This window comes from Penicillium riverlandense (genome assembly GCF_028828495.1).
Source record: "Penicillium riverlandense strain IBT 135883 chromosome Unknown utg000006l_segment0_segment0, whole genome shotgun sequence".
Classification (NCBI taxonomy): domain Eukaryota; kingdom Fungi; phylum Ascomycota; class Eurotiomycetes; order Eurotiales; family Aspergillaceae; genus Penicillium; species Penicillium riverlandense.
The window spans coordinates 1,966,217-1,980,636 of record NW_026643197.1 but is presented as its reverse complement, the minus strand read 5'-3'; the positions used below and the strand labels follow the sequence as shown (position 1 = coordinate 1,980,636).

Below are 14,420 nucleotides of genomic sequence, written 5' to 3'. Positions count from 1 at the left end.
CTCCGCGCACAGACGATCAGATAAGAACGAAGCTCCGCACCAGCAGGGATAATAATAGGTTTGTACTGCAATACTTGTCTAAAAAGTTCTACAATCCATTTACCGAATTTCCCTATGTTGATATTCTTGAACGCTGTGCGTCTTGACTATAAGCTTGCTTTCTCGCTGAGAATGAGACTGGTAATACAAGAACACAGTTACCAGGGGCTATGCACGGTTACAAAACAAGTATATCCGCCGTTGAGAATGTCTTCGCCTACCAGCTTTACATGAGTTTCAGGCCTACAGTGTACATTGTAAGAACGGGCCAAGCGAAAATAATTAAGAGCAGGGCCAAGGTGCTGTGAGTAACAAAAGTCTCGGACCGAGACGACCTGCTGTTTTTTGTTACATAATGGATCATCGTCATGGATGGACCCTCGCCTGTGGCGGGTAACAGTCTCTTGCTCTCATAGGTCTATGGGAACTCACCACACTGTGGAGCTTGCCAAGTGGGCACCTGGGTAGCGTACAATGCAGCCCACTAAGACTTGACATTTCCAGTTCCATCCATCTGCCTAGCGGCCATGTGGCAGAGATCTGGTAAACTTGCTGAGCTGTTGCTTTGCAGAATTGGCTCAGGATTTTACACTTGGCGTTCCTTTTCAGTTACCTTACCGATAGAAAGAGAGCTAAGCATAATTATGTCCGAGCAGGGCTTGCCGATCTTATATCATTTTAGAAATATCCACGAGCTCAGATCCGGAACCTGCATTTCAAGTCTGACATCCCAGCATTATTATCCTAATGATAATTATATTGGTGCTTAACAATAATGATAACGTCTTGTAATCCTGGCGCAGTCATCATGTGTACATTCTTGCCTTAATTATCCAGAGAAGGGGGCATTCTGGATCCCATAATTCCCAGTTATCAATATCTGAACTGGCAGCAATGTCTAGATACGACCCGTGTAGAGTTTAAGGATGGTCTAAGAGTCAATGCATAATATTCATCGAAGTCGATGAGCAAACATTTATCGATGAAATCTTAAATGCGGAAGTGTGGGGTTCTAAGATGCTTTTGACCAGGATGGGCACTACCTTGAGTTTCATCTTGCGGCAGAGCGAAAGGGCAAAATCTCAGTAGTTGTTTGTATCCAGGGCATCTTTAGCCTGGTTTTTTGCGGCGCTTGCGTGCTGGCCGTGTCTTATCTTTATTATGAATTCTAGCTCATCACTGATTCGTGCATCTAAATGGCGCCGAGTTTGTGATTCGTGGCTACAGACGGGGTGGGAATCCTTTACTGCGAGGAACGTCAACCATGACTAGGACGTGGGAGGTTGATAGAAAGTATGAAGATGCGCTTCCCAACTGCCGAGTCCCTGAGCGTCTCCCGTCGAGTCGGCCCCGCTGGGCTTCGAACCCTCCACTTGGCAATCCTACGCTGTGATGGACAACAGGTTCTGCCTCAATAAAACAAGATGCGGATAATAAGGGCTCCGGCATTTGAATGCCAATCTACATCTCCAGTCTTTAGCTTTCGGTTAATCGGGTTAATCCTTCGGGTCAATGAAATCATTATGGAATGCCGATCGATGCTTCCCCGCAAACTAGACGGCGTGGTCAGATAGATCTGTTGATGCAAGGGCCCATTCTCGGTCCCAAAAGAGGAGCTCAAATACTAGAGGCAATGTTACGGTGCTATTTTTTTCGGGGAATTGTCAGTGTTTGCCGAGCTGAGGTCAAATATTAAACAAGCCACTTGCCTCGGCATTCCAACAACCAAGCTTTCAATTCCTTTGCTTATCGCCTCCCCCTCCCAAAATGCAATGGTTAACACTTTGTGCTCTTATATCTTCGGCTACGGCGTCCTACCCGATGCTGGGCTGGGACGCCTATCGCCGCTTTGACTTCTTCACCCTCCGGCCGGGGGAAATCACCAAGCAATTCTCGTCGTATGATCGCACAAATGGGAATAATGACGGATTCTATGGAACACACTCGTGTCTTTACAATAGTACCGACGGCCGCTGTGTTATTGCTGATGCCAAAGGTCCGGGTGAGATTGCATCGATTTGGTTCACGTACGAAAACGACAGTGTTGTCCCCATCGGCGACATTCGCATCGAGCTAGATTCGCATTTAGTGCTGCAGCATGACCTTCAAAGCCTCGTGAATGGAGACATAGGAGCACCATTCCTCTGGCCATTGGTAGGGAATACTAATGATACCAATGGTGGCAATGTGATCAAGGTGCCCATCCCGTACACAAAGTCAATGATCATCAGCACCCTTCACAATCCCCACTTTTACCACGTTGTGTATCGAGAACTGCCTGCGGATGCAGACGTAAAAATATTCGACCCTGATGACAGCGCATTGGATGCCTTAGATACTTCTCGTCGCTTTGGTGTTGTTGACCCAAAGTGTCGCTCGAGGGTATCTTCATGTCCATATTCGCCGCGACGCACTCGCAGTGAGAGCCACATGTTTACGGTGGATTCAGGTCGTTCCTCTCAAGTGGCTACAATCTCCGGCTCGGGAGTTGTCACTCAGCTGCAGCTACGAGTGCCGGGAATTCTGGGTGCGCCGCATGTGGAAGACGATGGTCGTGCGTATGGGCAAGGGGGGTGGAGTTCAGCAACGTTTAAACTAGACACTCGCAACAAACAGTGTCAACTCACCCGACGTTTAGATAGCACTATTGGCCATCAGCGTGCGGCAGTCAGTGTTGATGGAAAACATGCAGGTGAATGGCCCGACAGCGGACCCAGCAACAATGCAACCTGGGCGGACCAGACCTTGAAGCTGAATCCGGAATTGACGGCGGGCAAGAGAACTATAAGCGTCAAGAATACGTTTACTGCTTCGGACCTTGACTTTAACGAGTTCTTCTATGCTCTGCACTGCAAACTGAATGCCACTTCCAACTGGGAATTGATGGACCTGTTGAATGTTGGACCCAACAATGTGAACGACGAAGCCACACACGAATATAAAATCAGCGGCCAAACTTGGAGTGGTGTAAGGCATTACTTATACGAAGGAGAGCGCCTGGAGCAAGCGACCCGGTCCCTTCGCCTCATCAGCGACATTTACCTAAGACTCACCTTCGATGGCCAGACAACGGTAGATGGCCCCATCGGATCATTCTTTGGGTCGGCGCTGGGAAAGTTCGCCGTGCGATCATTGATGCTGTCCATTGATACCCTGGGCGAGGACGGCGCATTTACATCCTGGTGGCCAATGCCATTTAACAATTCTGTTGCCGTGGAACTCGTTAATCAAGCTGGAGAGCCAGTGCAGGGATCGATTGATCTGAAATGGGCGCCATGGTCTGCTCCGCCCGCACCATGGGGATATTTTGCGACACAGCACCACCACGCAGAGACAAAAACCGGCGTTCTATGGAACTTTCTCAGCGAAACGGGCCGGGGCGTGGCCTATGGAGTAACCCACGCATTCCGGGGTGCCATTCTACCGCCGAACAACACCCTGGAATTCCTCGAGGGTGATCTGAAGGTGTGGACGAACCGTGGAGGTAAGACGGGTCCGTTTGATCAGGCCACTATGCTCGGTACCGGAACCGAGGACTTCTATGAGTCTGGTTGGTACTTTACAGATGCGCAGGACGGGACATATGGTTCGACAGCTGTTCCTTTTGCGATGCCTCTGACCGGGATGGAGGCTCACGAATTTCGGGAGTTGAATTGTATTGGGGAGTGTCTCGAGGCGTCCCGGTTGATGCTGGCCGATTCCATGAATTTCGATGATGGAATCTCATTCAACATAGAGCATGGACCGGTGAACAATAATATCAACGCGAACTACGAGACTACTGCGTTTTATTATCATGCGAGAGACTAGGAATGAAAGGAGCGAGGGCGGCTGGTTTGTATATGCAGGAGGAACTTACAATGGGATCTTGATTTACACCCATAAATGAAATCTCTTGAGTCCATCGTACCTATTCTTTCTGTAATAATAATTATTCTTATCCCCTGCACTTCTTGCTTCCAAAGTGGATTCGACAGCACTTGCTCAGGCGAGGGCGGTGGCTGGTCCACTTACGTTATCTGATTGTAGTTATCTGATCTCTACATTCTACCAACCATCAAAATGACGATCAAATTTCTCTCCTCTCTTGCCAAAGGCCAGCCTGGTATTCTCCATCATTGTGTAAGCCTGTCCAATAAACGCGCCCGCAACCACTGCTAATTCGACTTTCCGCACAGACCCCGGATTTGGTTGCCTTCGAGTATACCCGCGGGGCAACCCGCAAGCCACACACCCTCCTCTTCATTGGCGGACTCGGGGACGGACTAGGCTCAGTCGAATACATCAGCGATCTAGTACAAGCGCTGGATTCATCAGAATGGACCGTGTTCGTGATAGTGCTCTCATCATACTACGGGGGATGGGGCATGGGCCGACTGGGCAAGGACATCGACGAAATTGCGCAGTGCGTGCAGTACATCCACGACTACAAGACACCGCAATTCGGCAAAGGGAAAGTGGTGGTGATGGGCCACTCGACAGGAAGCCAGGACGTGATGCAATACATTTCCAGCGCGAACCCGCGTCCGAGACATCCGGTGTTCGATCGGGACTGGGACCCGATCATACGGCCGGATATTGACGGTGCGATCATGCAGGCACCCGTATCGGATCGTGAGGCGATTCTTTGGGTGCTGCATTGCGGCACAGAACGCGATAGCCCCGAGACAATGCGCAAGATCTACGACAAGGCGGTTGAGGACGCCCGCAATGCAACCTACGAAGACCACGACTCGGTCGACACTATTGTGCCAGTCTCGGTGACCGCACGAATTGGCTATCCACCCACAGCCGCGGTCAGCAGTCGCCGATTTCTCAGTCTGGCGAGTCCCGACAGTCCCGAGAAACCGGAAGAGGACGACCTTTTCAGTTCGGATCTCGGTGATGAGCAACTGGTGCGGACATTTGGAGCGGTCGGGTCTCGGGGCCTCTTGAAACAGAAGCTCATGGTGCTGTACTCGGGCCGCGACCAGTCGGTGCCGCCGTGGGTGGACAAGGAGGCCCTGCTGCACCGCTGGCAGGCAGCGATTGATGCCGGGAAGCAGCAATTCTGGAGTCCGCATAGTATGATCATTCCCGGCGCCTCGCATGCGCTGAGTGACCCCGACCAGGCGGAGCCACGGCGAATCTTGGTAGAGAGGGTGACTAGGTTTTTGAATGACATCCAGCAGGATTAGATAAACTATTAATGCCGATAACCTCGTGCGGTCCTGCTCTTTCATTACCGCCTCATACACCCCAGTTACTACTTCAACGGTCTCCCAGTTCACAATGCTAACGGGCACTAAACGACGACTGGTACTTCGGCGACCGTTACAGCCACCACGGGAAGTTCCACCGGCTCAAATTCCTGCCTTGACTTCCAATGCAGCGGTTTCGACCAGGCCTGGGGGTGGGATAGCGGGAGCGCTTGCAGCTGGACTGCTCACACTATTTGGTGGGTAATGTAACTTTTTGAAGACAATATCGAATTAAATGGCTCGAGGATACAACTGAATGAGAGCTTGTGTCCACGTACTTTTGTACGAGTGGGCCCTAGTGCGCTGCTCCCTGGCCATAACTTAGTGGCTTGAGATGATGTGATGTGATGCTGCTTCACGGAATTGACTTTACTCTGCACGATGAGACACCTACGTAAAAAAGACGGTCCAAAGTACAACTTTGGCAAGCTATGCCCGAAACTTTCGAAGACAACAGGTCGGCACAATAGTAATAACCCTCGTGGGAGTTGACTAGTCAAACCGTAAGTCCGCGTTAGTCAGAATTGGCTCGTAATAAGTAATGATTGTTGATAACATTACTCGATATCATGGCCTCACCGCAAAAATCGGGCACAAGGCTGCTCGCGCAGTTCGTAGAGCTGATAGTCGCCCGTTGCCCGACTAGTTATACCGGGCACCACTCCACTGGGATCGTCGTCCCTGCCGATCCTTGACGTTACTTGTGAAGGGGGAGTCCTTTCTCTTTCAGATAGGGGCGAAATAATGAGAGCAGCAAGTATTTCTAGCACCAGTCAAACCCCGGGGAACAGTGACAGTTAATAAGGACGGGCCAGACCGGACTATTGGTTGCGGGCCGGTGGACGGCGCGACGACGTCTCCATTAACGGTCCTAGACGGGAGGATCCGTCGCGAACTCCGGCCCATAAGCGTGTGTAATATCAGTACATGCATGTTATGTACTGTTAGAAGTTGGGGCCGGATCGCATGCTCGTCCCTGCACTGCATTCCTCAAGGGCGGCGCCTCGGGCCTTGCCGCAGCCTTAGTTACTAGTTACGTACCCTTGTACGACATGAAACCACAGCGAGAGAAGGGGATATGAACGCATACACACGGCGCCTTTTTTTTTTTTTTTTTTTTTTTTTTTTTTTTTTTTTTTTTGAGGCGGGATGGGATGCCCGAAGGATGGCTTACGCCCCAGCCAAGTATTGTCCACGTCGGCGCCATCCGGGTTACCTACGTGCGTATAAATGTGCCCCCTGGAAAACGGAGCACGGAGAGCGGGTATCATCCGGAAGCATTGTTGGCTAGATCATTTGTACTACATGACTAGTTACGGAGTAGAACTTCACTTTCCCCATAAGCCCGCTAGTCCAGCTCGCGGCGGCCCGCGCCCAGGGGGCCGGGAGAGAAGGAATGCAGCACTGGGACTGAAAGGCATTGGACCACACGGTCACAAGGATAAACAAGGGACCCGCAAGACTCGTAGTGACGGAACCGCACGAGATGATACCTCAGCCCAACACGAGGCAGTTAGTTCCCCACCCCTGCTCGACCGTCACAGGCAGGCCTCCGGACGATCTATCATCGGGAAGTCGCGTGCGGTTCCGCGGTGCTCAGATAAATGCCAGACGGCGCAAATGGTCGGTCGGTATTCTGGTGCCAAAAGCAGAATCCCTCCATTCGAAACACGCAAGGTTTATAGATTGGGGCTCCATCCGCGTGCATGCGAAGGATAATTTACCATGCATAGCGCATCCCAGCGCCATGGTGCCCGAATAACGGCAGTGTCAGGGGTTTTATTGTCTGAATGCAGATAAAACCACGCGATGGTGGAGCCCGACTGGGATAGCCGGGGGCGCCACCATCAGAGACAGCTTTTTCCACGTGTGAAAAATGAAACGCAGCCCGGTGTTTTGGCCCAGGCGCCAAAAGCCGAACTCGCTTAACAGAGGAAGGTGGGTTCGCTGGGTTTGGCGTCTGTGCCGTCGGATCCGTCAGTCTTTTGAAGCTTTCTATCTTTTCAGACAGGTCTCCACCCAGGGGGTAGGCAGCTTCGTAGCTTCCGGTCGCGGTTTAAAGTCGGGAAGTGGCCTCTGGGCTGGGCCCGGAAGGAACCCACTGTGCCCTGTGCGCCGAGGGTCGGGCCATAGCAAAGGCAGACAGACAGTACGTAGTGGAACTGATACCGTCAGTGATGAGTGGCTGTCTGCCAGTTGTGGAGCCGACCAAGAAAAATAAGAGCCCACCAGAAATCAACGGCAGGCAACTCTGCAGTCCTGTTGCTGGCCTGATCAACTGCTGGACGGGCCAATCGTTCTGTAGTCGTTGACGGGCGTTTGCCCTGGGCGGGGTGCCCTTGACCAGTGGTGTAGCCGTGGGTGTGTGGGTGTGTGTGAGAGAGAGAGGGGGGGAGAGAGAGCAGAGAGGCTAATTCTGTCCCTCGTCTCCCGAGACATCTCAGTGCATGTCCTCCCTCTAGAGATAATTAATACCGATACCTCCTTCTAATCACACTCTAATACTCTCCTGGTACTCTACTAGCACGCCTCCCATCCTCACCTTCAAAGAATAATACTCTCAGTAACCCCTCTCTAAACCTCGCTCTCCACTTCGTTCCAGCCCCGTACCAGACTCTGCTAGTACCCTCCCCTCTTCCTCTCTCTTCCCTTCCTTCCTCTCTTCCTCCTCTCTCTCTCTCTCTCTCTTCCCTCTTTTCCTCCCTCCCACCCCCTATACTCTCATCCCATCGTCCCCCGGCTGTCATTGTTGGTGCTGCTTCACTGTCGCCCACACAATTGCGGTGGTCCTGGAGCTTCCGCCTTTTTTTGCGTTCCCCCCGCCTAAATCCCTTTCCCCCTCCCTCCGACACTTTCGCTCCCATCCCCGTGCTAAATTAAACCCGAGGTATGCAAGGCATCCCTGCCTTCTTTTTTTTCTCTATCATCTGCGCATCGCTCACCATCTTGACCAGAACTTCTCCCCGAATCTTCCTTCGCTCTCCCCTCCCGAGAGCTTCGCCGCCATGTCCGGAAAAATGACGTTGTACAAGCTGGTGGTGCTGGGCGATGGAGGCGTAGGGAAAACAGCCCTTACCATCCAGGTTGGTTGCCTTTCTACCGGTCGGATCGCGCGGATTTTAACTCCCGTCTAGCTCTGTTTGAACCACTTTGTCGAGACATACGACCCAACCATCGAGGACTCGTACCGCAAACAAGTTGTGATTGACCAACAGTCGTGTATGCTCGAGGTGCTGGACACGGCGGGCCAGGAGGAATACACCGCGCTGCGCGACCAGTGGATCCGGGACGGCGAAGGGTTCGTACTGGTGTACAGCATCACTTCGCGGGCATCATTCTCGCGCATTACCAAATTCTACAACCAGATCAAGATGGTCAAGGAGTCGGCCGGCTCCGGCTCGCCGAATGCACCTAGCTACTTGGCCTCTTCCATGCACGCCTCCACGGGTCCGCCACTGCCCGTGCCCGTCATGCTTGTCGGGAACAAGAGTGACAAGGCGGTCGAGCGTGCCGTCTCCGCCCAAGAAGGCCAAGCGCTGGCCAAGGAGCTCGGCTGCGAGTTTGTCGAAGCCTCCGCAAAGAACTGCATCAATGTCGAAAAGGCTTTCTATGATGTGGTCCGCATGCTCCGGCAGCAGCGCCAGCAGTCGATCACCGGTCGCGGGCCAAATCACCGGTCAACGGGCTTCTCTGGCCACCGGGGTGACCGCGATACCGGGTCTGACCGTCCGCCGTTCCGGACAGACAAGCGACATCGTGGTGGCATCCGCTGTGTTCTCCTGTGATCGGTCGATGAAAGGGGCGGGCTGTCTGAATTTTTTTTTATTATTATATATTACTGCTGATTTTGGTCTCGGGTGCATCTGGAGGGTGATTCTGTCTTTTGGTTACAACCACGTTTATGGCGTCCAGTGGTTCGAGGCAGCTTCCTTCTGTTCCACTCGTGTCTTTGCCGGGGAGTTTTTTCTTCTTCCTTTTTCTCATTTTCATTTTCTGGCAAAACGATTTCTCTGGTGTGGCAGACTGGGTTTCGGACGACTGCTGGCTTGGGCCAAGCTCCCCCCGCTCTGGGGCCATTGGCTCCTCGATACCAATGGGTTGGAATCCTTGCGTCCAGTGATCAGCACGACCTGCGGGAACACGCCCGCCACAAAACAAACCCACCCCAAAAAGAAGAAGATCCGAAGCCAGAAGTTCGCAGTCGCGCATTAGCAGGCATTTCGATATGATACCCTACGACTGAGCTTGTGTTTATATTTTTTTCTTCTTATGACGTTCCTATTTTCCTCGCCATTTCTGTGATCTATATAGACAGTTCAAATCCATACAGTGACATCAGATGGTACCTGGGAATGTAGGGGCAGCCCCATAGTCAGCGAAGTACCTCTCGGTCCGCCAAGTGCGGGGAATTCCCCAAAACTTCCCTTCCTCCGGCGTTTATACTCGAGTCAGGGTCCCCATTCCTTCCCAACTCCACCAACCAACCATGTCGCCACATCATCATCGTAATCATCCCCAGGAAGCTGCACTCGATCGCTCCCTCCGTGATCCAGAGTCTTTCTGGTCCGCCCATGCAGCTAGGCTCCACTGGCATCGACCGCCCTCGCGGGCTCTGTCCCGACAAACCAAGTCCCTGCCCAGCGGGATCCAGCATGAGCACTGGTCCTGGTTCCCCGATGGCGAGATCTCCACAACCTATAACTGCGTCGACCGACACGTCCACAACGGGCATGGCGACCAGGTGGCCATCATCTGGGAGTCGCCCGTGACGCGCACCACCCAGAAATTCACATATACACAACTACTCGATGAGGTGGAGGTGCTGGCGGGTGTGTTGCGGGAGGAGGGTGTGCGCAAGGGCGATGTCGTGATTATTTACAGTATGCTCCCCAGCTTCTGATCTGACCCCTAAAAGCATGGCTGACCCCCCGCAGTGCCCATGATACCTGCGGCACTCATCGCCGCGCTGGCAATTGTGCGCCTGGGTGCTATCCACGCAGCCGTCTTCGGCGGCTTCGCGGCGCAGTCCCTCGCGCAGCGCATCGAGGCAGCTCGGCCACGGGCCATCATGACTGCCTCATGCGGGATCGAAGGTGCCAAGGGACCCATGTCCTACCGTCCCTTGGTCGAGGGTGCTGTTAAGATGAGCAGCTTCAAACCGAGCAAAGTAATTATATGGCAGCGGGATCAGCTGCGCTGGAACAATCCAGACAAACTGGGTGGCCAGCGCAACTGGCAGCGGTTGGTCAAGAGTGCGCGCATGCGCGGTGTTCGAGCTGCCCCGGTGCCGGTGAAGAGTACGGATGCTCTATATATCATCTATACCAGCGGTGAGTGTTTGTCCTTCGGACTGGCCGCCATCGAGGTACTGATCGGTTGTAGGTACAACGGGGCTTCCAAAGGGCGTTCTTCGAGAGGCAGGAGGTCACGCAGTCGGACTGGAGCTGTCGATCCGGTCCGTCTTTGGTATCAAGGGCCCTGGAGATGTGATGTTCTGCGCATCTGATATTGGCTGGGTTGTGGGCCACTCGTACATCTTATATGCCCCACTCCTAGTCGGCGCCACGACTGTGCTCTTCGAGGGAAAGCCGGTAGGAACACCCGATGCAGCAACCTTCTGGCGAATCATCGAGAAGCACAAGGTCAATACAATGTTCACAGCTCCCACTGCCATGCGGGCTATCCGCAAAGACGACCCCAACAACCGCCTCGTCGACGAGATCGGCCGGCGTGGGGGACTAAAGTCGCTGCAGGCGCTGTTTTTGGCTGGCGAACGCAGTGAGCCCAGCATTGTGAGTGCGTATCAGGATCTGCTAGGAAAGTACGCTGCACAGGACGCTTTGGTGATTGATAATTGGTGGTCCTCGGAGTCTGGTTCCCCCATCACCAGCCTGGCACTGAATGGGTCGCTAGCCGTCTCAGAGAAACTCCCTCCGGGAGCAGATCATCCGCTAGCCATTCGGCCAGGGTCCGCGGGGATGCCATGTCCTGGCTTTGACGTGCGAATCGTCGACGATGAAGGCAAAGAAGTCCCGCCCGGTACGATGGGCAATATCGTGTTGGCGCCACCGCTGGCCCCGACTGCCTTCACGTCTTTGTTTAAGGACGATGAGCGATTCTATCACGGATATTTCAAGCGGTTTAATGGGCGATGGATAGACACGGGCGACGCGGGAATGGTGGATAAGGATGGATATGTGCACATCATGTCTCGATCGGACGACATTATCAATGTCGCAGCCCATCGATTTAGCACAGGTAATGTCTCATTCTTTCCGCTTGGTGATACAGGAATTGACAATCCACAGGATCAATCGAACAAGCCATCCTCTCGCACCCTGGCGTGAGCGAAGCCAGCGTCGTCGGAATCCCCGACTCGCTCAAGGGGCATCTACCTTTTGCCTTTGTCCAGCCACGAGCCGACAGCACGAGTCAAGGACTGCAGGCAACACCGTCGTTAGAACTGTTCAACGAAGTCAATGGGCTAGTCCGTGAGCAGATTGGAGCCATTGCGTCTTTAGGAGGAATGATTCAGGGTCGTGGGATGATCCCCAAGACGCGCAGTGGGAAGACGCTGCGGCGCGTATTGCGCGAGTTGGTTGAGCAGGCGGTGCAAGGAGAGTATGATGCCCCTGTGAATGTGCCACCGACGGTGGAGGATGCAGAGGTTGTGGAGGTTGCGCGTGCGAGAGTGAGAGAGTACTTCGAGGCGAAAAAGAAAGCCGGTGAGAAGGCGAAGCTTTGATGTGTATAATTAGCCCGACTGTTTATACTTGTCACACTTGTTTCCGATTGGAGTTGCACGAGGATCCTTGCACGAGGGATATGACAAGCGTAAGGACGTGCGTTGAGCCTACATGCAGATTCCACATACCTGCCTAGCGTCTTTACCAAGGTGATATACGCAAGTCTCATGCCCAGATATTATAATGTCGAGGAATCAGAACTACTGGAAGGAGGCAAGAAAACTAAATCATCCAAGAAGTTCGAAAGACCAAAGAAACGTTATGTCCAGGAGAATCTTGCGCAGCAGAAACAAAACACGACTGAGAAAACCAGAGTGAATAGAGGAAGACATGAGAAGAAAAAAAAAAGGTGGTAGTAGCAGACACACGTAAAACCATGTCCTCCAAGAGAAAAAACAAGAAAGGGTAGATGGGGTACAATTATGTATTATCTAGAATAAAAAATCATAGACAAGACATGAGGGACACCCAGAAGAGCATGACCAAAACAGGACCAGGGGCGCCGAGTCATGCCAGCAGGACGCAGAGCGTCCCACAGGACAGCATCAAGCTCCTAACGACTCACATCTCAAGCTTAAAGCAGGAGAGCAGCAGCACCGAAGACGGCAGCCAGGCCGGCACCGGCACCAGTGGCGCGCGAGGCGGCGTTGTAGGGGGTCTGGGTCGGGGCGGGACCCGAGCCAGGGGTGGTCGCACCGGCGCTGCTGGGGACCAGGGGAGTCGAGGCCGGGGGCACAGCGGGGGCGGTGGAGGTGCACTTGCTGCACTCGGTGATGGTCTGGGTGATCATAGGACGAGTGACAGTGTAAGGACCGTGCGACATGGTGATATGACCGGGCTAGAAAAGGGCCGTTAGCAGGGGCATCATGACTTGGATGACCCAAACAAAAGACATACAGTCGACACGGAGTAGGTGTGGCTGCCGTGCACAATGGAGGTGGCCTCCGGGCAGTAGGTGGTGTACTGGGTGACGACCTCGGTGGTGTACTCAGTAGCAGCAACACCCATGGCCAGGGTAGCAAGAGCGGCGATCGAGAAGCGCATTTTGGCTGTTGTGTGGGAAAGTAAAGTAATTTAAAGAATAAAAAGAAGCAGATAGATGCTGTGTATACTCGAAAGAGTGCTCGATAGAGTTGATAAAGAATGTACTCGGTTGAAGAACCGGGGAATGTGGAATGTGTCAAGAGTGAGAGACTGTGATGGAGAGGGAGGAAAGGGGTTGGGGGGAAAACGCTGTTTATAGGGGCGGTTGTCAGGCACGGGCCAATCGCGCAAAAGGGGCCCTGTGGAAATAGTAGGGCTAGGAGGGGGGCCGCGCAGGTACTTCATCCAGTAGGGGATCCATTATAGGAACAAAGTACCCCTAGCCCGTGGCCGTGGTCCGAACACGCCCTCAGGAACCGGCGGTGCGCTAGGCGGATCCTTACCCGCTTGGGGCTTGGGGCTTCATGGTTGTTTCTGGTGATTTCTTGTCCAATCTGGCTGGAAAGGGCCTAATGGCATTGGAAATGCTCTTCTCGGTCTCTGTTCCAACTAATTCGGTCTCTAAATTTTTGTTTATTAGGGTCTCCCACCCATCGAGCGGACAAACCTGTTCGCTCGACCCAAAGTCTAGACTGGAGCGAATGAATGCGATCGGCACAGCTTTGATTACACGGCCATGGGGCTCGGCTCATCACGTGTGGCGAGAGGAACCTTGCGTGCGTCGAAGAGGGAAGAGATGCGAGAAGAGAAGAAGACTAATAATAATTGGTGATCGACTCAATAATGACAGACTATCTATATGCAGTGGAGAGAATAGAAGGTAGGATGTAGACTGGCACCCTCGCTGCCCGCGAGGGATGTTGTCTCATGGCAACCCAATTATCGATCCGACCCGAGAAATACAATAATAATGTCATCACAAACGATAGTTGCAGGTAGCTAGAGTCTTCTCTCATACCCTCACTGTCCCAGCATCACCCTTATAGTACATACATAGTGGATAGACCCTCGAAGTCGCCATCACTCCCGACCATGGCTCGTCCACAAGCGCACACACACACACACACACCACTCCAATCCGATAGTCACTGGTCCCTCATGGATGGTTATGGGGCGCGGGACCTATCAGCAGTGCCCGTCCAGGTTGCTCAGAGAGCTCCCCGACGAGTGCTGACACAGATAGAACGCCATCTCTTCATCTTGGATTTAGTTGTGTGATGAAGAGAAGAAGTAAAGAGAGCCAGACAGGGAGAAAAGTCTGCCCGGCAACCGAGCACGGGCCAATTCCATTCCCGGTCTAGCGCGGCAGTCAGCTTTCCGCGGGCAACGGGCAAGTTACTCTCCAATTGTCCGATTGCCTACACTATAAGACCCATGCTTTCCTATCCTCCGGACCACGCAATATCGTGTC

General features: G+C 53.0%; 5 protein-coding genes across 5 annotated transcripts; 4 read left to right on the top strand and 1 right to left on the bottom strand.

Moving 5' to 3' along the window:
- Positions 1-1,860: 1,860 nt before the first annotated feature.
- N7474_007027 (glycoside hydrolase family 172 protein) lies at positions 1,861-3,849 on the top strand (the record flags this gene model as incomplete). The annotated part of the gene is made up of 1 exon (XM_057198437.1): positions 1,861-3,849. One exon carries the CDS (start codon positions 1,861-1,863, stop codon positions 3,847-3,849), a length of 1,989 nt encoding a protein of 662 aa, XP_057051877.1.
- Positions 3,850-4,101: 252 nt separating this feature from the next.
- Positions 4,102-5,216, top strand: N7474_007026 (uncharacterized protein; the record flags this gene model as incomplete). The annotated part of the gene is made up of 2 exons (XM_057198436.1): positions 4,102-4,161; positions 4,218-5,216. The coding sequence occupies 2 exons, from the start codon at positions 4,102-4,104 to the stop codon at positions 5,214-5,216; spliced, it is 1,059 nt and encodes a 352-aa protein (XP_057051876.1).
- Positions 5,217-8,284: 3,068 nt separating this feature from the next.
- rasB (Ras small monomeric GTPase RasB) lies at positions 8,285-9,064 on the top strand (the record flags this gene model as incomplete). Its single annotated transcript, XM_057198435.1, has 2 exons — positions 8,285-8,362; positions 8,414-9,064. The coding sequence occupies 2 exons, from the start codon at positions 8,285-8,287 to the stop codon at positions 9,062-9,064; spliced, it is 729 nt and encodes a 242-aa protein (XP_057051875.1).
- A 701-nt stretch (positions 9,065-9,765) lies between these two features.
- Positions 9,766-12,024, top strand: N7474_007024 (putative acyl-CoA synthetase; the record flags this gene model as incomplete). The annotated part of the gene is made up of 4 exons (XM_057198434.1): positions 9,766-10,159; positions 10,214-10,609; positions 10,662-11,537; positions 11,588-12,024. 4 exons carry the CDS (start codon positions 9,766-9,768, stop codon positions 12,022-12,024), a joined length of 2,103 nt encoding a protein of 700 aa, XP_057051874.1.
- A 575-nt stretch (positions 12,025-12,599) lies between these two features.
- On the bottom strand, positions 12,600-13,069 carry N7474_007023 (putative GPI anchored protein; the record flags this gene model as incomplete). The annotated part of the gene is made up of 2 exons (XM_057198433.1): positions 12,600-12,863; positions 12,923-13,069. The coding sequence occupies 2 exons, from the start codon at positions 13,067-13,069 to the stop codon at positions 12,600-12,602; spliced, it is 411 nt and encodes a 136-aa protein (XP_057051873.1).
- Between the last annotated feature and the right edge of the window lie 1,351 nt (positions 13,070-14,420).